The 24,674-nt window shown below is 40.7% G+C and overlaps 1 protein-coding gene across 3 annotated transcripts in view; it reads left to right on the forward strand.

Annotated features, from left to right (window-relative positions):
* OCRL (OCRL inositol polyphosphate-5-phosphatase) overlaps positions 1 to 24,674 on the forward strand; it is a 55,317-nt gene that overhangs the window by 20,668 nt on the left and 9,975 nt on the right. For all 3 annotated transcript variants that reach the window (XM_079911556.1, XM_079911557.1, XM_079911558.1), the window contains exons 5-18: positions 1,488 to 1,598; positions 2,008 to 2,097; positions 2,798 to 2,918; positions 3,014 to 3,175; positions 4,377 to 4,478; positions 4,999 to 5,113; positions 6,244 to 6,360; positions 6,465 to 6,652; positions 9,384 to 9,495; positions 11,127 to 11,236; positions 12,761 to 12,896; positions 17,405 to 17,515; positions 18,149 to 18,314; positions 18,584 to 18,819. In XM_079911556.1, coding sequence (XP_079767682.1) covers positions 1,488 to 1,598; positions 2,008 to 2,097; positions 2,798 to 2,918; positions 3,014 to 3,175; positions 4,377 to 4,478; positions 4,999 to 5,113; positions 6,244 to 6,360; positions 6,465 to 6,652; positions 9,384 to 9,495; positions 11,127 to 11,236; positions 12,761 to 12,896; positions 17,405 to 17,515; positions 18,149 to 18,314; positions 18,584 to 18,819 — 1,877 coding nt within the window. The remainder of the gene's footprint in view (positions 1 to 1,487; positions 1,599 to 2,007; positions 2,098 to 2,797; positions 2,919 to 3,013; positions 3,176 to 4,376; positions 4,479 to 4,998; positions 5,114 to 6,243; positions 6,361 to 6,464; positions 6,653 to 9,383; positions 9,496 to 11,126; positions 11,237 to 12,760; positions 12,897 to 17,404; positions 17,516 to 18,148; positions 18,315 to 18,583; positions 18,820 to 24,674) is intronic.

Consider the following 24,674-nt stretch of genomic DNA (forward strand, 5'->3'; position numbering starts at 1 on the left):
GAGAGAATATGTGTTCTTGTTCTAAGTCTGTATCAGGTAGGAACTGCTCTTTTTAAATTTTTTTCTACTTTTAATATAAATTATCTGAGAAAGAGAGGACTACTTGTGCCCTGAAGGAGGTTTTCCCATCGTATCTTCAAGGCTGCTCTAATTGACAGTCCTTATTCATGCCCCCTCTTTTTTTCTCCACCTTACAGTGGCACCCCCGTTAATTTTCTTATTGCTGGTCCTCTTGGGTGCCTTCTTTTTCATTTTTTCCTCTATGTTTATCTCTTTTATTCTGATCACTAAATATCTGTGAATACAGAAACTTAAAGAAATGCAAAGAAAGAGTCAAAGGTTCAGAAGTGGATTTCTACCATAAGAAACTAGGATTTTCATTTTATTTTCTCACCTCTTTGTTATTTACAAGTGTGAAAGAGTCCAGTTTGGGAGTCATTAAATGCCTTCTGTCTGTGAAGTCTGATGTCATTGTTATCAATAAAGTGACCGATGAGCCCGGTTTGCCTGGGACTTTCCCGGTCTTAGCTTTGGAAGTCTTGAGTCCTGAGAAGCCCCTCTGTCCCAAACAACCCTGGGAGACCATTGAGAGTGTTGTGTTGGATAACCGGTATGTGCAGCCTGCCTCTTGCCCTGAAGGAGCTTATCGTTTCCAGGGCCATGAGAAAGCAATAAATGTAATAAATCAGTTAAAATAAGAATGTAAACAAGGACATGGGTTTCCTGGGTCACCATATCCAGACAGTTGATGGTAAATAGAGGGCATTAGAAAAGGGGAGACAGTATGTTATATACATAAGAAACTAAAGTCCCAGATAACTTTGCTTCTAATTATACTGTTTTCCAACTGACTGTACTTGAACCAGACCACTCCTGGACATGGGTCATTATATTGTTTTTGTGAGTTTATTCAAGACATACATTTTTCACTTGAGGTAAATGAGGTATAGATGCTTCTTTTCAGAATAATTCAAACCAATCCCATTATGCTTTTTTTTAATTAGCTTATAAATTCAATTGCCTGGGTACAGTCTGTACCTAGGAACAAACCATCATATTTCCTTTTTTCCCTTCACACTTCAGAGACTCTTACTATATGATTTGGATTTGAAGTGGTAGGAATTTCCAGCTAGGAGATGGGAGGAGGGTGGTTGAGGAATTGATCTTCTGCTAGATTTTGGAGGTTCCTACAGTGACATTTGAGCAATATATCAGAAAGTAGGAAACTGTGATTTCAGTACATACCATATCACTCTATCGGGCTGCTCATTTACACAGTTTATCAGCCTTCACTAGATTTTCCTCTGTGCATCACCCCCAGCACCACCACCACACCCAGTCCCTTGATCTTATAGGCATGCTTCACACGTTAGAGGTCTGGAATATTTGCAATCTGGACCTTCTCCTATTAAATTGGTAAGTTGAAAATATCCCAAGAAAACATTATTTTCCGTAGCTATATGTACATGGATTTCCATTCTTTTTAGGTGGCTGCAAAATTCGGATTCAGGGGGACTGGACCAGAGAGCGCCGCTTTGAAATCCCTGATGAGGAACGCTGTCTGAAGTTCCTCTCAGAGGTCCTTGCTGCTCAGGAAGGTAACTCAAGCCTCAGCAGTTTTCTTTCTACTACTTGCATGGGACATGCTGTACAGAGGCAAGTGGCCATTAGCAAAGTACCTCACCCCTAGAGCCTTGATAGGCGATTTTTTTTTTCTTCAGGAATGGCCCCAGGGATAGGTTAGGGAATAAGTCTATTCAGCTTTAAGGACACTGAGTCAATTTCCAGAATCTTCAGTTTCATTCCTTGGACAGCTTACTGCAGACTGTAATCCTCCTTTGGTCCCAGATGATCCCAGAGCTGCCCTCATTTTCTTAGTCTCTTCCTTTGTGTTCAAGAATGGCGCTGGCCCCTGCACTTGAGTGCTGAGTGAATGGCCTTTGGTTATGGTATATTCCATTCAATGGAATAGTCATTCCATTCTGACTATGACCCTTATCTCTCCAGCGCAGTCACAACTTCTTGTTCCAGAGCAAAAGGACTCATCCAGCTGGTACCAGAAATTAGACACTGAGGACAACTCTTCTGTTTTTTCAGGTACTGAAAAGATTCTTTTTTTCCCTGGTTGCTATGATTATTGCAGAGTCAATAGATTTTATCTGGGCAGATAAGATAATGTGGATTAATGTCAGTGTCAGATACCTTCTCCTATGGAGTGGTTTTATCAAGTCCGTACCCACTGACTCACGTTCACTCCTGATCCTTTCTGTGGCACATTAGCTCTTTCAGTGCCAGCTTAGCAGAGGGGTAAAAAGTGCAGGCTCTGGAGCCAGACTACCTGGGTTTGAATCCCCGTTCTCTGACTTACTAGTTATATGACCTTGGTCCAATTACTTTGACAACTCTGAGCTTCTGTTTCTTTTTCTGTAACATAGGAAGATTTTTAATAGCACCTACCTCATGAGGTCTTTGTGACAATTAAGTGAGATAATGATATAGCTCTTTACTATCAACCAGGCATTGTGCTAAAAGTCTTCTATAAAGACTAGCTCTTATTATTCACGTTCCAAGTTAACGTAACTTACTGTCATTCTAGTTAATATGTCAGTGCTTCAGGGACAGATGTGCTTCTTCCCCCAATCTACGTTATCACTACTCTTACACCTTTCTGTTTGGTAACGCCACTGAGCAAATAGTGATCAAACCAAAACCGCTGATCAAAGCAAAGTCCTATCAATCCTGGATAAGTTGGATGTTATCTTTTCCCCCCTTCCACTCTGGGTTCTGTGTCCTTCAGGGCTTCTTGGATTTGAGGATAATTTTTCATCTTTGAATTTGGACAAGAAAATAAATTTGCAGAATCAGCCTACAGGGGTTCATCGGGAACCGCCACCCCCACCGTCTTCAGTGAATAGAATGTAAGTCCTATGTTGAAACAGATTTCCCACGTGTGAGACACACATGGGAATTGTTTAAGGCAATTTCACTTTTGAATTCCTCATTTATTTGCTAGGCTTCCACGTGAAAAGGAAGCTTCTAACAAGGAACAGCCCAAAGTGACCAATACCATGCGGAAGCTCTTTGTACCAAACACCCAGTCTGGGCAGCGGGAGGGTCTCATCAAACACATCCTGGCAAAGCGAGAGAAAGAATATGTCAACATTCAGACTTTCAGGTTAGTCTCTCTTCTACTTACTGAGGCTAAACGTTAGTACATATAGGAAAAAATGGTCTTTGGGTATTTAAGGTATTAGTTTAATTAGCTTAATTCAGAATAAAAGCATAAAGAAGAGAATGGTGAGCTGATTCAAGCCCCTGTCTTTATGCTGGTCAATAACATACATATCCAAAATAATGCCAGTGCTACAATTTCCCTTGGATTTTCTAATTACTAATGATACCACCTCTACTAACCTTTCTATCCACTCTTAGAGAACCAAGTCAAGCTCACAAGTACTAGAGAATTGTCTCCTAGTACATTCCATAAGCAAGTGTGTTTATCTATCTGACCTGCTGAATTTCTTCTTGCCAATATTGGAAAATTAAGTCCGCCATTACCACTAGACTTTAATTTACCTACTTTGGGAAGTTAACTGAAGGAAGTTTCACCCAAGCATCTTGATTGGGAGGTCTATCTTCGATTCTTTCCTCTATTATATTTTTCATTTCATCTTGGTGATATCCTCTTTTCTGGACTCACTACGTGTGGTGTGTGTCGTGTATCCCGATGTTCAAAGCAGCAACGCTTTCCTTTGTTATTTTCGAACAGCATGTACCCTTTTAGTCCAAGATTCCAGTCCCATCTGCTATCCCATTATGCCTCATTTATTCTAATTCAGTCATGACTATATCCCTATGCTGAAACCTCCAGATCTTCAGATTTCCCGTGATGCTTATATTTGTATGTAAACAGTTAAGACAGTCATGAGTTTTCCCTTCTGCTTTCCCCCTTAATACTATATCTGTCTCAACAGAATTTCCTACACAGATGTCCTTGTAATCCTTCGGGAAGTGAGTTTTTGGATTTAACTACAACTCCTTATGGAATAGTTATCCATGTTAGACATCCTTATAGCATGAAGATACCTCTTTCCCATCCACAAGCTCTCCCTTCAGATATGAGTTTGGATGGAATGTAATAGGAAGGAAATGTGGTAGAGCAATTAAACTTGTGTTTTTTAAATAGAGACTTGGTTCCTTTCTGTAGGTTTACCTGATGTAAACTTTGGAGAGAATAAGCCCACTGCCTTTGTCTTCTACAGGCAAGAGGGTTTTGTGTGTGTGTGTGGCAAAACAGTTTGAGAAATTATGTTGCTTATTGTGACCATCCACACTTGACCTTTGTTTTTAAATTATGTTTTGGAATCATGTATTAGGTTCTTTGTTGGAACATGGAACGTGAATGGCCAGTCTCCAGACAGTGGGCTAGAACCTTGGCTGAACTGTGATCCGAATCCTCCCGATATCTACTGCATTGGGTAAAATGGCGTCTGGAAGTTCATTTTGGCTGTATGTTTGGTGTTAGTTTATGTGACATTTTGCTTTTTCCCCACCATTTGTAAAAACCTACTGTAGACTATATGTGAGAGTTAACTTGTGGGTCAAATTTGTGAGATCATAAAGGAACAGATACCTGAATTGGTGTAAGGAAGCATCTAATCCTCTCAAAACCCATAGAAAACTATATACTTCATAGAAACTGAGATTTGAGGTTAATTCTAACAGTGACTATTTCTAGGATATATAAGCAAAGCTCTACGGTTATCCCTTATGGAGGTTTTTTTGTTTGTGTTTTGCATAGCCTGTGCATATACCTGTGGCGTGGAGTCTTTTGAAAAGAAAACTACTTGTCCTTACTGATCACCTGAGTCAATAGAGCAGTTCTCTAAAATTTATCTTTTCCGCATTGTTTCATCTAATGTCTCAGAAAATGGGACAGGAGGTAGTCAGAGATAATTATGGGATGTGTGTAGATCCGACATCCTCTTGTTTTCTCAGATTCCAAGAGCTGGACTTGAGCACAGAAGCCTTTTTCTACTTTGAATCTGTGAAGGAACAAGAGTGGTCCTTGGCTGTGGAGAGGGGTTTGCATTCCAAAGCCAAGTATAAGAAAGTAAGCCGCATTGAATTATCTTTTTTAGTATACAACTAAGTTGTATATATACAACTAAGAACTCACTAGAAGTTACTCTGTTATCTATAGCTTGTTCCAAAAGAGTGGTTTAATTGAATTCTTCCCCATGTGTAATACTGGAATAGGGCAGACTAATCCTTTTTATTCCTATTTCCTAGAAAAAGAATTCCCTAAGTTTCCCGATCTTATAGTTTCATTGCTTAGGTAGTTTTTAGGAGAAAAGAAGAATTTTATTGTCCTCATAGCAGTAATTAACTCAAATGATGACACATAAGGTAAGTGATTTTTGCAATGAGAGTTTAAGATTGAAATTGTTCGCTGACATGGTCAGAACTGGATGCTTTACAGAAAAGCAGTTTGAAGCATGTGGGTGCATAGGGCAAGCTTTGGAATTGGAGCAAGAACAGGAGTGTTGTGGAATTTCAGTGAGCTCGAAACTTGGTTGTAAGTCAAGAATAGAGTTGACTTTAGCAGGGTGGCCCAATTTGTTGGTCTCTAGAAGGCACGTGGTAGAGGCTACCAGAAGAGTTATTTTAATTATGGGGCTACCATACCAAGCCCTTTAAAAGGAGTCATTTGTCTAAGTAATTTTCATCTGCATCTTCTAGCAGCTGATATAGGTGATAAGACTCCTGAAGATGTTATTCCTCTCGTATAGACTAATATACATTTCAGACATATTTCTAGTTCACAGACTTAAAAGTAAAAAGGAGTGTTATTTTATACATTTTAATTTCTTAGGAAATTGTAAATCAGAAACTAGGAAAAAGAGGCAAAAGGAACAAGCTGGGATAGAGGCTTTGTCATTATTATTCGAATTTTTTATGCTGCCTACTCACGGTAGGCTAAAAAGTGATTAAAATAATGAATCTAGAACTGAGTGTACTCGTTGTCTCCAAAGACTTTTAACTCCTACTGGTCAGAGCCAGATTAAAGCTTTCCCAGAGAAGTTTTGTTTTCTCTTTATGAGGCCCACTGGGAAATTAGAGGATTTGGATTCAGATTAGGGCATGGTTATATCTTCTTGGTGGAAAATTAGTTGTGGGAATTCGATATGTGGCAAAGAGTGGTATTAACATGAACCTCTTCTAATTCCCTGCGACTCATAGGTTCAACTGGTCCGCCTCGTTGGGATGATGCTCCTGATATTTGCCAGAAAGGATCAGTGGCGATATATCCGTGATGTTGCTACAGAAACAGTTGGGACTGGAATCATGGGGAAGATGGTGAGTTACTTCGGAAATGAGCTCAATTATGATTTATGTCCATGTGAAGTTCAGGTGCTAGTTGCATCTTTGTACTAACTGTGGATCATTACTCTTGCTAACAGGGAAACAAAGGTGGGGTAGCTGTGAGATTTGTATTTCACAACACTACCTTTTGCGTTGTCAATTCCCACTTGGCTGCCCACGTGGAGGACTTTGAGAGAAGGAATCAGGATTATAAGGACATCTGCGCACGAATGAGTTTTGTGGTCCCAAATCAGACCCTCCCACAGCTGAACATCATGAAACATGAGTGAGTGGTTAAGTCTTCCTTAGCCTTTGAATAGTGGTGGTGAGAAGAGACTAAACGTGGTGAGAAGCTATAGAAATGTGAAGAGTGAAGAGATTATTGTTTAGGGATTGGGGTCACGAAGAAGGGGGCGGGTTTGAGGAATAGCAGATGAATTAGATTTTAGTCAGAGGAATTAGATTTGCTATCAGAGGAAAGGTTAATTCTCTTAGTGGGCATCTAGAGTAATGGTAGAGGGGGGTCTGTCAATTGACATCAGTTTTTATTATTTTTTATTATAAAATAGAAATGTTCATTGTGAATGTAATAAAAGGTAAAAGTAAAAAATCCCTCATTTCTTACCTCTGCTCTCCCCGGCCAGTCCCTCCTTCCGAAGAAAAACACTGTGGACAATTCAGTGTGTATCCTTCCAGATCTGTGCTGTCCGTTATGACAGCCAGTAGCCATAGGTGGCTGTTGGGCACTTGAAAGTAGCTAGTCCAAACTGAGATGTGCTGTGAGCATATACACTGAATTTAGTAGGGAAAAAATGTAAAATATCTCAACTTTTTAAGTATTGATTACATGTTGAAATAACAAAAGTTTGCATATATTGAGTTAAATGGGATTTGGTTTTTTTTAAAGAAGGCATTGGGTTTTTTTTGTTTTGTCTTGTTTTATTTATTTTTGGCTGAGTTGGGTCTTCGTTGCTGTGCATGGGCTCTCTCTAGTTGCGACGAGCGGGGGCTACTCTTCGTTGCGGCGCATGGGCTTCTCATTGTGGTGGCTTCTCTTGTTGCGGAGCACGGGCTCTAGGCGTGCGAGCCTCAGTAGTTGTGGTACATGGGCTCAGTAGTTGTGGATCACAGGCTCTAGAGCGCAGGCTCAGTAGTTGTGACACATGGGCTTAGTTGCTCTGCAGCATATGGGATCTTCCTGGACCAGGGCTTGAACCCGTGTCCCCTTCATTGGCAGGTGGATTCTAAACCACTGTGCCACCAGGGAAGCCCTGGAATTTGTTGTTAAAGTTATTTTCACTTGTTTCTTTTACTTTTTATATTCAGCTACTAGGCAATTGAAAATTACATTTCTTATGTGCGTCCTATGTCTTCTGTTTTTTTTTTAATTAATTATTTAATTTAGTTTTATCTTTGGCTGTGTTGGGTCTTCGTTGCTGCGTGCAGGCTTTCTCTAGTTGCGGCGAGCAGGGGCTACTCTTCATTGTGGTGCACGGGCTTCTCATTGCGGTGGCTTCTCTTGTTGCAGAGCATGGGCTTTAGGCACACAGGCTTCAGTAGTTGTGGCACGTGGGCTCAGTAGTTGTGGCTTGCAGGCTCTAGAGCGCAGGCTCAGTAGTTGTGGCGCACAGGCTTAGTTGCTCCGCGGCATGTGGGATCTTCCCGGACCAGGGATCGAACCCGGGTCCCCTCCATTGGCAGGCAGATTCTTAACCACTGCCCCACCAGGGAAGTCCCTATCTGTTCTGAATAGTGCTGTTGTAGACTTTTGTCTATGCACACACAAACACACACATACTCATTATATAGGACTGTATTATCCTATTTATTGTGAATCTCTTTCCAAGCCAGTAAATATAGATCTACATTATTCTTTTTACTGGCTGTGAATCATTAAGAAAAGGGGCTGTGGAGATTTAAAGACACCAATGGATAATGTGAAAGGTTAGTGAAGAATGGGACTTAATAAGGATAGAAACAAAAATCAGTTGAGGAATGGATTGTTAGTAGAAAATGGTTATTTGTAGGGAAATTAATAGTAGTAATTGAAATTCTGAGAGGGTAATGAGATTTGGAATAGTGGTTTGAGATGTGAATTAGTAGGAAAACAAAAGATAATTTGTGGGTATTAGGATCAGTAGAGAGTGGGGTAATTGAGGAAAGAGTAGGGAAAGGTAGTGATGTTGGCCTCTTTCCATATTGTCTCAACAATTAGGATCATATAGAATTCTGTTTCACAGTGGTAAAACAAGGCCTTGACATCAGTAATCATAAAATTGCCCCGAAATTCCATAAATTTATTTACCCGGGACCTTAAAGATTGGCAAAGAGATCCATTTGGAACTTGAGATAGCTCACAAGAGAACCCATTTTGGTGTGGGAATTTTAGGGTCTCCCCTGGGCGGCTCTCAGCACACCTGGGGGTCTGTTGCTGTGATTGGGAGCCTGAGGCTCCCATGGCCTGCCATTCTCCTTCCTGCCTGGGACTTGGACTGCGGTTCTGGGGCAAGGGTAGACAGAGTGGCTGCAGCAGAAAGCCCTGGACCTACATTTGCTAGTGGGCCCTGCCCAAGAGAGCTGTCATTCAGACCATGCAGACCCTAGTGGAGAGCCTGCAGAACATCAGGGCTCAGAGAGGCAGAAAACGTTCAGATTCTCTTCCCCTAGAGACCTGGCAAGTAGCCAGGTGAAATTTTGAAGCTAGTCCAGCAAATAAACTACATGCTTCTCTCAAGGAGTTAACTCCTTGGTTTCTGAGTCCCACATATACACCGTATTTCCCTGTCTTTGTTCCTCATGTGTGCAGGCCCGTCCTCCTGCCTATTTTGTAATCCCTCGCCCCTCTCAGGTGTTGATAGTACTCGCCCCCAAAGGATAGTTATATCTTAAACCCCTAGTCAGATAGTGATAAATGAATGCTTATCAATAATCTCCCCATTTTCCTTCTCTCCATTCTCCTCTGATTGATTTTTATGCTCATTGCTGCTATTTCTGTTCATGTATTTCTTTATCCTCAGTGTTGTCATCTGGTTGGGAGATTTGAACTACAGACTTTGCATGCCTGATGCCAATGAAGTGAAGAGTCTTATTAATAAGAATGACCTTCAGAGACTCTTGAAATTGGACCAGGTAATAAAATTTTATTTTAAAAGGTACTTTCCTAGACAGCAGATAAAATTGTTAGGTTTATGAGTTAGACCCATGGGAGTTGTGTCTTACTCTAGAAGTAGATGGAAAGGTATCACTGTCTGGGGAAAACATTGTGACTAGTGATGCAGTGAGTACACACAAGGTTTGTAGTGCTTTTATTAAGTGCTTGGATGGGAGGAGAAGAGGTAACGTTAGTGATAAAAAGTCAATATAACATTTATTCATTAAGTCTTTATCAAGAAGGGATTTCAGAGATTTGTATAAATGAGTTGGAGAATGGGTGGGGTTAATTGGAGAACACTTCCTGGAGGAAGTGGGCCTTCAGCTATGTTGATGTGGTTTGGCAGATGAAACAGGGAAAGCTGCTCTATGATTACTTGGCAGGCTCAGCAACAGCTTGGAGGTAAAAGAGGGAGGCCCTGTGAGGGGATTGGGAGGCACAGAAGAGAAGTTTGGGAAAAATAGCAGACTGTGGTCTAATGGGAACTGATTGAGAAGTTGGGGCTTGCTAGTTTATAGATGTTAAAACCTGTGTGAGAAGCACTGATATGGTAACATTTATATAAAACGATATTGAGGAACCTAGTTTTCTGTAAATTTGCCTTGGAGCCTGGCACAGGACTTGAATTTTTACTTTAGCATATGGATTCTGGCTGCTAAAAGTGAATGCTTCTTATTGAGGGAAGAAAATGTTTCAACTTGATTTGAATGTCTTTAAATCCTAACGTGAGACTTTTGACCTTCAGTCATAGTCAAAATTCCGGTGTTTTGCAGCAGAATGGTTTTTACAGTGAGCCTTTCTTGGCTGTGTCTATCTTCACATTGAGGTTGGCTGGCTAACTTTGCATTTCTTCCTCTGTCCTGCCTCCAAAGGGGGTACAATTGGAATAAGTTCTGAATCTTATGTAGTTCTGGTAAAATATTTGAGTGAGGGTAACTTTCAAAACGATCTATTGGCTTGGCCGAAAAGTTCGTTTGGGTTTTCCACAAGATGTTACAGAAAAACCTGAATGAACTTTCTGGCCAACCCAATATAACTATTCACTGAATTTGGCTTTTGGAATTATCCAATCAAAATTTGTGTGCTTTTTTAAAAAATTAAAACTGTGCCCAAACTATTATATATATAGGATGGATAAACAACAAGGTCCTACTGTATAGCACAAAGAACTCCATTCAGTATCCTGTGATAAGCCATAATGGAAAAGAATAAGGAAAAGAATATATATATATGTATAATTGAGTCACTTTGCTGTACAGCAGAGATTAACACAACATTGTAAATCAACTATACTTTAATAAATTTAAAAAAATCTGTGCTAACATCAGGGAACTTATGATTATTCAGGTTTCATTTTTCCATTTTACCTTGACCACCATTAGCAATAAAAAATTAGTGACATGCTCATATGAGCATCCTGTCTGTCGGTGAGCTTAGATGCTGTTGGAATGTGAAAATTTAATTCATAAGGCACAGAAATTTTATGTATGTGCTCCGACAGTTGCAAAAGATACGGAACTTAGATACTTAGAAATGGCTGATCAACCCAATTATCACTTCTGTTAAGATGGTGTTACCCTGCTTATATGATACGTTTTTCTATCTCTAGCTAAATATTCAGCGCACACAGAAAAAAGCTTTTGCTGACTTCATGGAAGGGGAAATCAAGTTTATCCCCACGTATAAGTATGATTCTAAAACAGACCGATGGGATTCCAGGTAAAAAAACAAGAACCTCCTCATGGAATAGGTTAAGCCCTGATCTTATTTCTGTCTCTCTGAATTGATGAAGGGCTGGGAAATTTTTAGTTCTTGCCAGAAACAGATAGAAAAACCTAATGGCTCAGTGCTATTACAGAAGAGGTTTCAGTTTGTGTGTGCTCACAGGTGAGCTCACCTTAGGAGAGTGTGGACTGCTCTGTCAGGCTGTTGAAGTTTTACGAGCTGCCTGTGATGCCTTATTTCTCTCACCTCAGCAGACTTGCTTCTTAGATTTTTGCCCTTCTGATCTTACCCCTATTTCCTTACCTGTTGCCCTGTTCTGGCTCTTTTCCCAAACTCTTTTTCAACTCTTTAACTCAGGATACCAGAGGTGAAAACAAAGAGCCATGAAAGGTTCTTCCAGAACAGTGGTTCTCGATCCTGAGTTCACATTAGACTCTTTTGCTGGACTTTTAAAAATACCGGTGCCTGGGCCTGACCTCCACAACTGCTGCAGAAAGCTGAGAATCACTGTCTAGGGGGCCTGTTGATTTCTCGATCACCCCTAGTAAAGTGCCCCTGTCAGTATGTGCCTGGTGACTGTTTGTCTTCTACCTACTATTTCTTCGTTTCCTATGGTTTCCTACCTGGCTGAGCCCAGAAGTTTGAAAGAAGAAAAGAATGCCTGGGCATAGTCAGCTTCTTTAGACTCAGAGAGCGCCAGGGTGGGGTGGGGAGGAGCCTGTCCCATCCTCCGAGGGAGCTGCTCAGCAAGTGAAAAGTGACTCTGAGAGATCTTGTGCACATTGCCTTGTTTATTCCACTCACCTGACTTGAGAGTCAACTGAAGAGCTACTGATAAGAACTTTATTTGTGTCACCGTCTGGATCAGGTGTACAGGTGTTGCTTATTTTAATAGAATGATGAATAGGCTTTTTCCCTCCCCTTGGTATTCTTATGGGCTGTTATTTGTTCAGACTTGCATGCTTAGGTGTTAGTTCATCTTTATTAGAAGAAGCTCGACTTATCCATAAAAGTACAGGTTTAAAGAAATCTCTACTATTACCCATCTCCAGTGATTAAGCCCAGTCTAGGAATATAGGATTGGATTTTTAGATTTTATTAGTTGTCTATCTGTTGTGAAGCATCATTGCTGTTGATAGAGCAAATGAAGAGGAAGTGTTCTGAATATAATCCTGTCCTTCTGAGGGTATTTTAAGAAGGTGCTATTCTGTTTTCCCCTGGGGCAACAATATTGAAGATATAATCCTAATCTTAGGAGCACCGTTTATTCATTCATTAGATAACTATTCATTGAGCACCTACTTTACATCAGATACTGTGCTAGGGGCTGAGAATGCAGTGACAAACAAGCAGACACAGTCCCTTCACAGAGCTTGCAATATAGTAGGGAAGATAATAGCTGGAGTCGTTAGGGAAGGAGAAGCAGATAACAAGAGGGCCTAACTCAGGTCTGAACCAGTGTGGTAGGTATTCCGTTCTTGTGTGGTATGTTATTCTAATTCCTTACTTTTTTTGCAGTGGGAAATGTCGGGTTCCAGCCTGGTGTGACCGAATTCTCTGGAGAGGAATTAACGTTAATCAGCTTCATTACCGGAGTCACATGGAACTGAAAACCAGTGACCACAAGCCTGTTAGCGCCCTCTTCCACATTGGGGTAAACACTTGTTTGTTCATGCAGTCGTTTGTGTGTTAAGTATCTATTCTTAGAGCGTTATTTAGACTCAGAACGGGTCAGTAATTCAGTGAGCCATAATGTTTTCATAACCAAATAATCATTTGCAACATTGAGAAGTTAGTGCCCTTGACCCTCCTAAATGCTGTCCACATGGCCGTTTAGTGACACAGGTGTTTCTCATGCTGCATAATGGCTGGGTAGCACCCTTCACCTCCTAAAGTCATTATACATAAAGAAGAGTTCAAAGCTAGGTTTTAAAGGATGAGTAGGTCCTCATCAGATAAAATAGTAAGGAGTGGAAGCACCAGGAGAGAGGTTCCAGGTAGAGGGCTGGGGACAGCAGGAACAAAGGCACAGACCGGTCAGAATACAACATAATCTGTATATAATGTTAAGAGGCATATTGTTAGTTCTACTAACTAAGATAGTGAAGTCTTCCCATCCAGGAGCACAGGTTTGAAATTTCTCTTTAACCCTATTGCATCCTGGGCTGGATTAATGGCCAGTTGTTTAATTTTTTGTCTCTGTTGTGAGTAAAGTTTTTGTTTTCTAGCTGTGTGTTATTAGTATGCAAGTTATATCTTGGGATCTTGTTGACTTACTTTATTACAGCTAGTACATTTAGATTATTTCTTGCAGTTTTTCCAGACCTACAGTCATGTAATCTGGCAGAATCTATATTGGGCAGTGCTTGATAGAATGGACGTTATAGCTAGACTGCTTAAATTTGCCTCCCAGCTCAACCACTTTCTAACTGTAACAATGGAAAATTTATGTAACATCCCTCTGCCTCAGTTTCCTTCTCTATAAAATGGGAATAACAATGGTACCTACTTAAGAGGATTAATGAGGTAAGACATGCGAAGAGCACAGTAGGGTAGATTTCTTTCCTCTGGGTGTATGTTGATTATTTTGGCTTCTGAGATAGGTTCTCACCAATATGTCTTATCCTGCTCCTGTCTTAAAGGGGAATGACTTTGGGGCATTTCCTTTATGTACAAAATTTGTTCTTCATCTTAGAATAGATTCTAAATTTTATTGAGGCAATCATGACTTGACTTTATCCACTTTGAAATTTTAAAATAATAATGAATAATAATAGTATGTGTTCCTCAAAAAGTAGCTAGTACGTGCCAGAGACTGTACTAGGCAATTTACACCCATCTCATTTACTCCTCACAGCAGTGCTTTGAGTTAAATATTTCTCATTTAACAGATGAGCAAGTGGAGAACCAGTGAGTTTAAATAAACTTCTTTAAGAGCATGCAGTTAGAAGGAGAGCTGAGATTCAAGTCTCTTAAGCCTGTTTAATTCCCAAACTTATAGATGTTCTTTCTCCTACACCCACAATGCCTGCAGAGTTCCAGAGAACTTACTGACTAGATATACCTTCAGATACTACTTTTTTCTTTTTTTTCTTTTTTTTCTTTTTTTTTTTTTTTTGCGGTACGCGGGCCTCTCACTGTTGTGGCCTCTCCGGTTGCGGAGCCACAGGCTCCGGACGCGCAGGCTCAGCGGCCATGGCTCACGGGCCCAGCCGCTCCGTGGCATGTGGGATCTTCCCGGACCGGGGCACGAGCCCATGTCCCCTGCATTGACAGGTGGACTCTCAACCACTGCGCCACCAGGGAAACCCAGATACTACTTTTAACCCACCTAATTTCTAGCTTGTGCTTGTGGACTGCCCTGTTTTCTTCATTTGAGTTCTCTTAATCCATTTTTAAAAGGATGTCTTTCCCCCAGACACTAACCGTTTTTGTTTCATCAGCTATGCTTAGCTTTTCTGTTTGTATTTCTTTTCAGAACCTCAGAATATTTGTAATACTCCATACATATTAATTCAGAGCTCCCAGCAGGATATTTACAATTTTTCCATGCTTTCTGTGTATTTTTGTGTATCTTTAATAAAGCTCTACCTTTCTAGTTTTTAATACTTTTTAAATCACACAGGAATTAAAATGTGTTTTCTCTTTAAAATAAAAATAGAAGTAAGCAAAATTCACAGATAAGGCTGAAGGTCTTCAGTGCCTCTTCTATCCCCCACTTCCACTTTTGCGCTAAACCCCACTCCCTAGCCCGGCCAACTACCCTTATGAATTTCTTTCTTTCTAGACCAGCACTGTCCAATAGATTTTCTGTGATGATGGAAATGTTCTAGATCTGTCCTGTCCCATCCAGTAGCTATTACCTGCAGGCAACTATTGATCACTTGAAGTGTGACTGAGAGAAATGAACTTTCAATTTTATTTAATTTGAAGTAATTTAAATTTAAATGTCCTTATGTGGCTACTGGCTATAATATTGGATAGCACAGTTCTAGACCTTTTCTGTTTACCCATACACAATATGGTGGTGTTTTGTTTGTTGGTGTGTATATATCATAAATGGTCTCATACTGTATGTGTTGGTCTGCAACTTTTTTTTTTAATTCAGTGGTGTATCTTGGAGAGCTATCCGTGTTATTACATAAAGATCTAGCTCATTGTACATATTTCTTAATTCCTAATTTTATTGGTAATCTCCTTTTCTAAAGTGGATGTATCAAGTGGTGACATTCTGTGGTAACATTTTCCCCTTCATTATCCTTACTGAACATTAAGGGTTATGATCATGATAACCCACTGAGAAGAGCTTTGATTTTATTGGGTAACCACCCCATACTTTGGACTCTTGGGCACACTATGATTAGAGGCTTTAAGAACCACATTGTATTTCTTACCACCATTCACGTCAGTGACTGTTAACAAAGGGACCAAGTACTCAGGGGCCAATTAATTTCAGAAGACTTGCTGTGGGCTGGCTGAGATTAAGCTGAGATGGGGTTCCCACCCCTGCACTTGGTAATGGGATCTGTTGCATTGGTTCTTAGACTTTGGTGGACATCAGAATTGCCTAAAGAGCTTCAAAAGCGTGGACCCCGCCCCCTGGAGATTGCTATCAGTGAGCTGAGGCATTTGTGTTTTTAAGACCTACCCCCACCTCAAAAAAAAGACATACCCAAGTTGGTCCTGTCACATATCCAGTATTTTGGAAAGGGTCTTATGCTAGAGGTCCAGATATCACCTCTGCTATTAACTGTGGCAGTGAGCAACTTAGTTGATCTTTTTGTACCTTGATATTCTCAACTGTGAGAAGAATAATCCTTGCTTTGGTAGCCTCACAGGTTGTTGTGAAAATAAGATGACATATGTAAAATACTTTTTGAAATAAAAAGTTGCAAAGGGACTTACCTGGTGGTCCAGTGGTTAATATGCCACGCCTCCAATGCAGGGGCGCGGGTTCGATCCCTGGTCGGGGAACTAAGATCCCACATGCTGTGCGGTACGGCCAAAATAAATTAATAAATTTTTTTTAAAGTTGCAAAATGTTGAAAAAGAATTTAAAAAGTATAAAATTCCTCTTAATGTAACACTGTAGTGGGCACCCTGGTGACGCTAGTGATTGCTTACTCCTAAGTTCTCTAATCATTATGGTTCAGATATGTAAAAACCTCCACAGTCTTTGAGACTCAGCTTTGATGTTCTTATTTTCCACACTTTCTTTACAGCCTCTACTGCATACATCAATCTTTTTTTAAAAATTGAGTTTGTGAAGTTTTCTATTCTAAAAAGAAACTGGGGCCTTAATAAGTAAAAATGGTATGTTAATTATGTTTGTTTTGGGCATCGATTTGTATAAAGTTTTAATAGTAAAAAAAAAAGCACAGCTGTGTCAGGAAGCCGAAAGTGCTGTGTCAGATGGGAGTTTTTTCGATCTATTAGGCAAGATGATTTGTTTATCGTCATGCTTTTACTCTGATCTGGGACATTTTGTGTCAGCCGTTTTCTAAAACGGCCATAGGGTCTATTTACTAACATACTTTTATCATCATATAATCTGAGCATTGGTATTATATTGGTATTATGATTCTTGGCATCGTGCATAACAGCTAATAGAGTTAAATGCGTTAGTCATTTTTTCTGCTGTTTTAGCACTTTATGATCATTGTTAGAAAATGTGATAGGTATGTTTTGACACTATCAGTTTGTATAGTGCAGGAAATAAGTTTTAGCACAATCGTCACATTTTCTCCACCACCAAATTACTTAACAATGGAGCAAGAAAATATTCTTCCCAAATATTTATTATTGCCAAGCTTCGTAGCACAGAGGTTTAACTTTTCCAAGAAGTTAACCAATTAACCTTACCTTTACCTTACGGTGTGTGATCCCATAATTTATGTTTGTTTTAGTGGCCTTTTTAAAGATCGTTAGACTCTTAGAGATATATAAGTTGAGAGTACAAAAGACTAAAATAAGGATCTGTCTGTTTTTCTCAGGTAAAAGTTGTGGATGGAGCGAGATTTCAGAAAGTGTTTGAGGATGTTCTTTGCACCACAGTTTATTTGAAATGGTTGCTATAATGACCGGTTTTAAACTGTTAGGTAATCTTAAAGGAAGATGAGCTACACGCATGTAAGACTGAAAAGAGGGTTCATTTTCTTTCAGGTGAAGGTTGTGGATGAACGGAGGTACCGGAAAGTGTTTGAAGATATTGTACGCATCATGGACAGAATGGAAAATGACTTCCTTCCTTCCTTAGAACTCAGCCGGAGGGAGGTGAGGAAGCACACACGGCTGCCCATCTGCTGCCCATCGTGGTCGCACAGGGGAAACCATGTAACTAGGAGAAGGCAACACTGCAAAGTCATGAAGACTGTGTGAGCTGAAGGCAGACTGCCTCCACTTTGGTCCCAGCACTGCCATCTAGTAGACGTGTGGCCGTGGGCGAGTGTCTTACCCTCTCAGAGCCACAGTTTCCTTTTTTGGATAAAGAGGAGGTTGTGAGGATTACCCGAGTTAATACATGCAAAGCCCTTAAAACAGCGCCGGGCACAAAGTAAGCCCTCAGATGTCAGCTGCTCTTATTTAATATTTCAGAGTTGCTGGCCAATTCATATCTCAGGAACCAGGACCTGGTCATGGGATGCATGCCCTGACCCCAGGTGGGGTTATACTCTTAGGATCCCAGGAACAATCAGAGTAGCCTAGAGAAGTAGCAAGAGCTGCCTGGCTCCTTCTCTGCTGTTGTGAGAGGGGACAGTGGGTAGCTGGCTCGCTTGGCGAGTGCATCCGGCAGTTAATAATGGTTAATAATGACCTCATTCTTTATTCATATTCTCTATGGAATAATCCAACTGACTTTCTTCCCCTACTAGTGATGCATGTTTGTGTCTGTCTGTTATTCCCCAGTTTGTGTTTGAGAATGTGAAGTTTCGGCAACTACAAAAGGAGAAGTTCCAGATCAGCAACAATGGACAGGTTCCCTGCCATTTTTCTTTCATCCCTAAGCTTAATGACAGCCAGTACTGCAAGCCATGGCTTCGGGCTGAACCTTGTGAGGGCTACTTGGAGCCAAGTGAGTTTTCCCTTTACCATTGTCTCTGCTCGCGATGTACCATCCCCTCATGACTGCCATTCCCTCCCTTTGATTAACTTCTTGTTTTCTAACCATACGTCTCTCACCTCCACTGTCGTTGTATTGGGGCTCCTCCCTCTTCCGTGTGTCCCATCTCTCCGTCATCACTTAATGATTTTTTTAGAGGACACTTCTTCTGTTGGTTCTCATCCCCTTTTTGCTTTTCCACTGGAAGTTTCTGTTATCATGTACCATCTCTTACATTTCAGATGAGACTGTGGACATTTCCCTTGATGTGTATGTCAGCAAAGACTCTGTGACCATCCTGAACTCAGGGGAAGATAAGATTGAAGATATTCTTGTCCTTCACCTGGATCGAGGCAAAGATTACTTCTTGACCATCAGTGGAAATTACTTCCCAAGTTGTTTTGGTACATCCTTAGAGGCTTTGTGCCGAATGAAAAGACCAATCCGAGAAGTTCCTGTTACCAAACTCATAGACTTGGTAAGAGGCATCCTAAGATATGCATCTCCTTTAGATAGAATTTTCGCAGTGCTTAACTGATGTCCTCCTTCTCTCTGTGCTTCCTCTTTTGTCAGGGCTGGCAGGGGAACTGGGGGGTGGATGGCAAGTGATAAATAAGAATAAGAATGTCACTTTAACACGCCTTTCATTGGATTAAGCCTAAAAGGAAAGAGGAGAAGGTAATATGTAATTGGCTCTTGTCAGGAATATGAGATAATACGAAGTTCACTGAATTAGATTAAAGCCTCCTTTCTCAAAGATTTATAACTTTGAGATATAAAGATATGCTTACTTGTTATGCTCTTCATACTTTCAAGTCATTTTTGTATAAATTAGCATGTATGTGAGGTCCAGTAACGGGGCGGGGGGGGGGGTGTGGTATTATCCTCATTAAATATATGAGAAAACTGAGGCACAGAGACAATAACTTGCCCAAAGTGGAATAAATTAGTGACAAATCTGTCACCCAGATTTTCTGATTTCCAGTCCAGAGCCCCTCACTATATCATCATATCTAATCCAAGTCAGACTCAGCTGCTTGTTGGAGCCCAGGCCATAAGTGAACCTCAGAGTACCTGCCTCAGAACCCCCAGGGATCCTTACACAAGTGCAGGCCCTTTCCCCCACTCACCTCTGGCAACGGAATCAGAATCTCAGGGTGCAAGGCCTGGAGATCTGCATTTTATCAGCATCCTGGATGATTATAATATGCACTGAAGTTTGATACAAGTTTAATGTGACTCACTCAAGAAAAGAAAGGAGGAGGATTTCTCTTCTCCGACACCAAGCTATAATATCAATGTCCTTATGGAGGAAATGCTTATTATCTTCAGGAACGAAAATTAATTTAGTAACAAGTTCATTCTGTTAAGAACTTTCTTCTAAGTGAAAATATTGTTGGATTTGTGTGCAGACCTCTTCGGGCTATGAAAGTATACTCTTGGTCTTTTACCAAAGAAAATTAGATGGCGTGACAGCCCTATGTTATCATTACCATTAGTATTCACATTGATCCTTTTGGCCTAGCCGGAGCAGTGATTGTATCATCTAGCGGGGAGGGCTAGACCGGCGGGCAGGCTGCTGGCTTGTCAGAGTGTGATCTGTTCTGTTGCCATGGAATTGTTTTAGTGATGACTCAGATGGCAGATTAAAACCCTTGAGTTCAGTCCCAGCATTCTTTCTTGGAATTATGCTTGTTTCCCTAGAGCCCTCATGACTGAGTGTATTAGCCCTGGTTGAGAGACAACCATTTTTTTTTCAGAAATTCATATCCTGACATTCTGTTATTTTTCATGATACTTATTTTTTCTTCTACCACCATATTCCTATCTTTTGAATGTATTATTTCACCTTTTAGAATATGTTCTAAATGAAGTAGTCTCCCTTTCTTTTCCCTACCCCTTGCCTCCATCCCAGACACCATTTCCCAGCTTTCTTTTTCCCACCTTTTATTATGAAAATGGCAAATGTGCAGAAGAATTGAAAGAACAGTACAGTGAACAACACCCACATGCCTTATACACATATACTGACATATACTTTTTTTTTTGCTATACCATTTGAAATTAAGTGGTGATGTGTCACTTCACCAGTGAACACTTTGGCCTGCCTCTCTTAAGAAAAAGAACAACTTCTATATCAGCACAGTGCCATTATGACACCTAAGAAAACTAGATACTCGGTATTCAGATTTCTCCAGTTGTCCCAATAATTTCTTTCATAGCTTTTGTAAAGCCAAGATCAGATCTGGGTTCATGCAGTACATTTGGTGAGGTCTCTGCAGTCTCTTTTAGAGTAGAACAGTTCTTTCCTTTTTCCTTTAACGACTTTGCCTTTTAAGAGTCCAGGGCAATTGTCCAGTCAGGGGTCTGACATTTCTTAAATTTGTCTGATTGTTTCCTCTTGGTAATTTTTAAACCTGTCTTTTTGTACTCCCTCCTCCCACCTTATTTCCTATAAACTGGAACTATTTGGTCAGAGTTGGCAGACGCATTATACTACCCTTTACTGCAATTGTCCCATATTAATTAAAGTGACAAGAAGGAGACTCAACCAGCATTAAAAATGTTTATTTTATTTAAAATATTATCAAGTAATTCAACCACATTTGACCATGAATAGGAAGTAGTCAAAATCTTTAGTGGAGTTAATGGCTCTATAGGAAGCCTTTTTTCTTCTTCTTGTGCACACATGATTCAAAGTTTTAAAAAATAGAACCCAGATCATTTTTCATTACAAAATTGCTGAGTTCTTCTTAAATTGTATGTGTGTGGTCACCATTTATTCTGTTAAAGCGTTTATTTTGTAGGATTTAGGGTTCTGATTCTTTTCACAGCCTGTTGCATTTAATAAATTCCTGGATCTCATTGATGAGGAAATTATCCATATTAGTGTGGGGCAGTAAACAAGAAATCTAAGATTATCTGTTCCCCATTTGTAATACCTTCCCACTGTGTTTTGGCTTGATTTTGACCTTCTGAAATGCTTTCTTAGGTTTGTTTATTCATGCTTGTTCCAAGACCCAAGATGATATTTCAAATCCCGTGAGACAAGGCTATTAATAATGATACCTGTTGTCCTTTTTTGTATTATTTACTCTAAAATTTGAGTGAAACCAAAAATGAGTTCAGTGCCTGTGTTGACTCTCCCTGTACTGTTTTCACAAAGATTCTTGTGCCACATGCTCTTCCCCCCAAATGCAGAATAAAGTAACTGGCATAAGTCCTTTTCATTCTTCCTGATAGTGACTTTGCCGCTACTAGAACTGTTGGGATTAGCACAGGTGGCAAACAGAGGAGAATCTGTTTGTAATTATCTTTATTCTTTTCCAGAATCAAGATAGATTTTTCTGGTTTATTAATTAGCATATTAAGTAGCATAAAATCGTCAATATTTATTCATTATACATTGGATGCAAAATATTATGGAGTTCATGTGGGTTCTTATAATTTAAGAAAGTTTACCTGTATGCACAATACAGCTAAATTCTAAATCGAGGTTAGTAGGGGGTTTGGTTACAGATAATCTAAACATTAACTACTTTTATTGGCTCATGTCCAGTGTGTTTAGTAAGTCAATATTTTGGAAAGTCACTTAGAATGAGAGTTGTGGAGCTTGTAATTTGTATCAACAATAGATTCCTTTCCTGTGCTGTTTACTCAAGCCCTTATATGCTATAAAAGCTTATTGATTGACCAGCTAATCTCTGTGAAAATCAGTCTCAGATTCAGCCTGTTTTGGTGGGTGAAGCTGGTTAAGTAGGGTGGGAGCAGTGGATAGAGTCTTTTTTTTTAATATTTACATGTTATTACTCTGTTTTATGTTTTTGGTTTTTTGTTTGTTTGGTTTTTTTTTTTTTTTTTTTTTTTTTTTGCGGTACATGGGCCTCTCACTGTTGTGGCCTCTCCCGATGCGGAGCACAGGCTCCGGACGCGCAGGCTCAGCGGCCATGGCTCATGGGCCCAGCCACTCCGCAGCATGTGGGATCTTCCCGGACCGGGGCACGAATCCATATCCCCTGCATCGGCAGGCGGACTCTCAACCACTGCGCCACCAGGGAAGCCCAGTTTTATGTTATTTTTTAAACTCATTTTATTATATTTTATTTTTGGCTGCATTGGGTCTTCATTGCTGCACACGGGCTTTCTCTAGTTGTGGTGACCAGGGGCTACTCTTCGTTGCAGTGCATGGGCTTCTCACTGCAGTGGCTTCTCTTGTGGAGCACGGGCTCTAGGCGTGTGGACTTCAGTAGTCGCGGTGCATGGACTCAGTAGTTGCGGTGCGCGGACTGTAGGGTGTGCAGGCTTCAGTAGTTGTGCCGCACAGGCCCAGTAGTTGTGGCTCGTGAGCTTTAGAGCACAGGCTCTGTAGTTGTGGCACATGGGCTTTGTTGCTCCGTGGCATATGGGATCTTCCTGGACCAGGGATCGAACCCATGTCCCCTGCGTTGGCAGGTGGATTCTTAACCACTGCGCCACCAGGAAAGTCCCTTTTTTTCTTTTTAAATTAACACTTTTGCTCTTTTTTTTTTAGTATTTATTATTTATTTATTTATTTTGGCTGCACCGGGTCTTAGTTGTGGCATGTGGGATCTTCACTTGCGGCATGTGGGCTTCTTAGTTGTGGCATGCAGGCGGGATCTAATTCCCTGTCCAGGGATCGAACCTAGGTCCCCTGCATTGGGAGTGTGGAGTCTTACCCACTGGACCACCAGGGAAGTCCCGGGGGATAGAGAGTCTTGAAGTCAACAGATGAGTTTATACTGGAGCCAGAGGGCATCTAGATCCACCGGAAGTCTTTAATGAGTTGTATGTGGCTGTAAATGGACATATTTGGAGGAACATTCTGGTTTGCATGTAGACTGGACTAGTAGAGAGGAGGCCAGGCTTGAACCCACCAGTTAAAGGTTTGGCTTGTAAATACAGAGGTGAAAAAAGTTGAGGGATGGGGGAACCAACTGTATTTGCTTGGGGACATGTCTATTAGGAGAACAATATCAAAAATTTGAAATAACACGAATAACAACTTGGTGATTAATTTGTTCCCAGTGATCTCTCCAAGTAGGTGTTTACTTTGTCTTACTGATCTAACAACCCATTTCTTATCCTGTTAAGTGTATGGTTTGTGTTTCTTTTTATATTTCACATGAATGAGTCCTTTCTAGAACTTCAGTATCCATTCTGTTTTCTGCTTTTTATTTTTAAATTTGAATCTGCCTCTAAAGGACTCTTTTTACATGATTTTAGCTGCATTTACTACTGGGAAAATTGCTCTAAGGGTGAATGCTGGGATGAAGAATGATTTGCAGTGCATTTGTAATATGCCAGTGTTGCCCCGCTGGGGACTCCTGAACGCTTTTCCCTTTTTTAATGTGATCAACACGTAGCCTTTTGCGGAAAGTGGGCAAGTCAGTTGAACTAAGTGATTAGCAGCAACCTTAGGACTACCTTAAGAGAATGCTCTTTATTAGTGAGAGCTAAGTGGTGTTTCTATTTTCAGAGTTGAACCTAGACTTGAAATAAATATAAATTACACCTACTTTATGCCTGAAGTCAGAGAAATAAACTCTCAGTGTAAATCTGCTGCCCCTCCACCAGTATCAAAGTCCTTTTGATTTCAGAGTTTTCTCTTGTATCCATTCATTTTTTAAAATAATTTTTTATCATATTATTTTTAATTGTATTTATTTTATTTTTGTCTGCGTTGGGTCTTCATTGCTGCACGTGGGCTTCCTCTAGTTGCAGCAAGCAGGGGCTACTCTTCATTGCAGTGCACGAGCTTCTCATTGCGGTGGCTTCTCTTGCTGCGGAGCATAGGCCCTAGGCATGCAGGCTTCAGTAGTTGTGGCTCGCAGGCTCTAGAGTGCAGGCTCAGTAGTTGTGGTGCACAACTTAGTTGAGGGCTTAGTTGCTCTGCGGCATGTGGGATCTTCCTGGACCAGGGCTTGAACCCGTGTCTCTCCTGCATTGACAGGCAGATTCTTAACCACTGCGCCACCAGGGAAGCCCCATTCATTTTTGTTGTTGTTTTTTTTTTTTTTTTTTTTTTTTTTTTGCAGTACGTGGGCCTCTCACTGTTGTGGCCTCTCCCATTGCAGAGCATAGGCTCAGCGAGCCCGCTCCGCGGCATGTGGGATCTTCCCTAACCGGGGCACGAACCCATGTCCCCTGCATCGGCAGGCAGTCTCTCAACCACTGCGCCACCAGGGAAGCCCCCCATTCATTTTTTAAAAAATATTATGTTCCCATTATTAGTTGAGGTGCTTGCTCTCTCCTGCTTGACCTACCTCAATAGCCTTTTAACAATTCCCTTCACCTCTATTTCTCTAGCCTTCT

This window comes from Stenella coeruleoalba (assembly GCF_951394435.1).
Source record: "Stenella coeruleoalba genome assembly, chromosome: X".
Classification (NCBI taxonomy): Eukaryota; Metazoa; Chordata; class Mammalia; order Artiodactyla; family Delphinidae; genus Stenella; species Stenella coeruleoalba.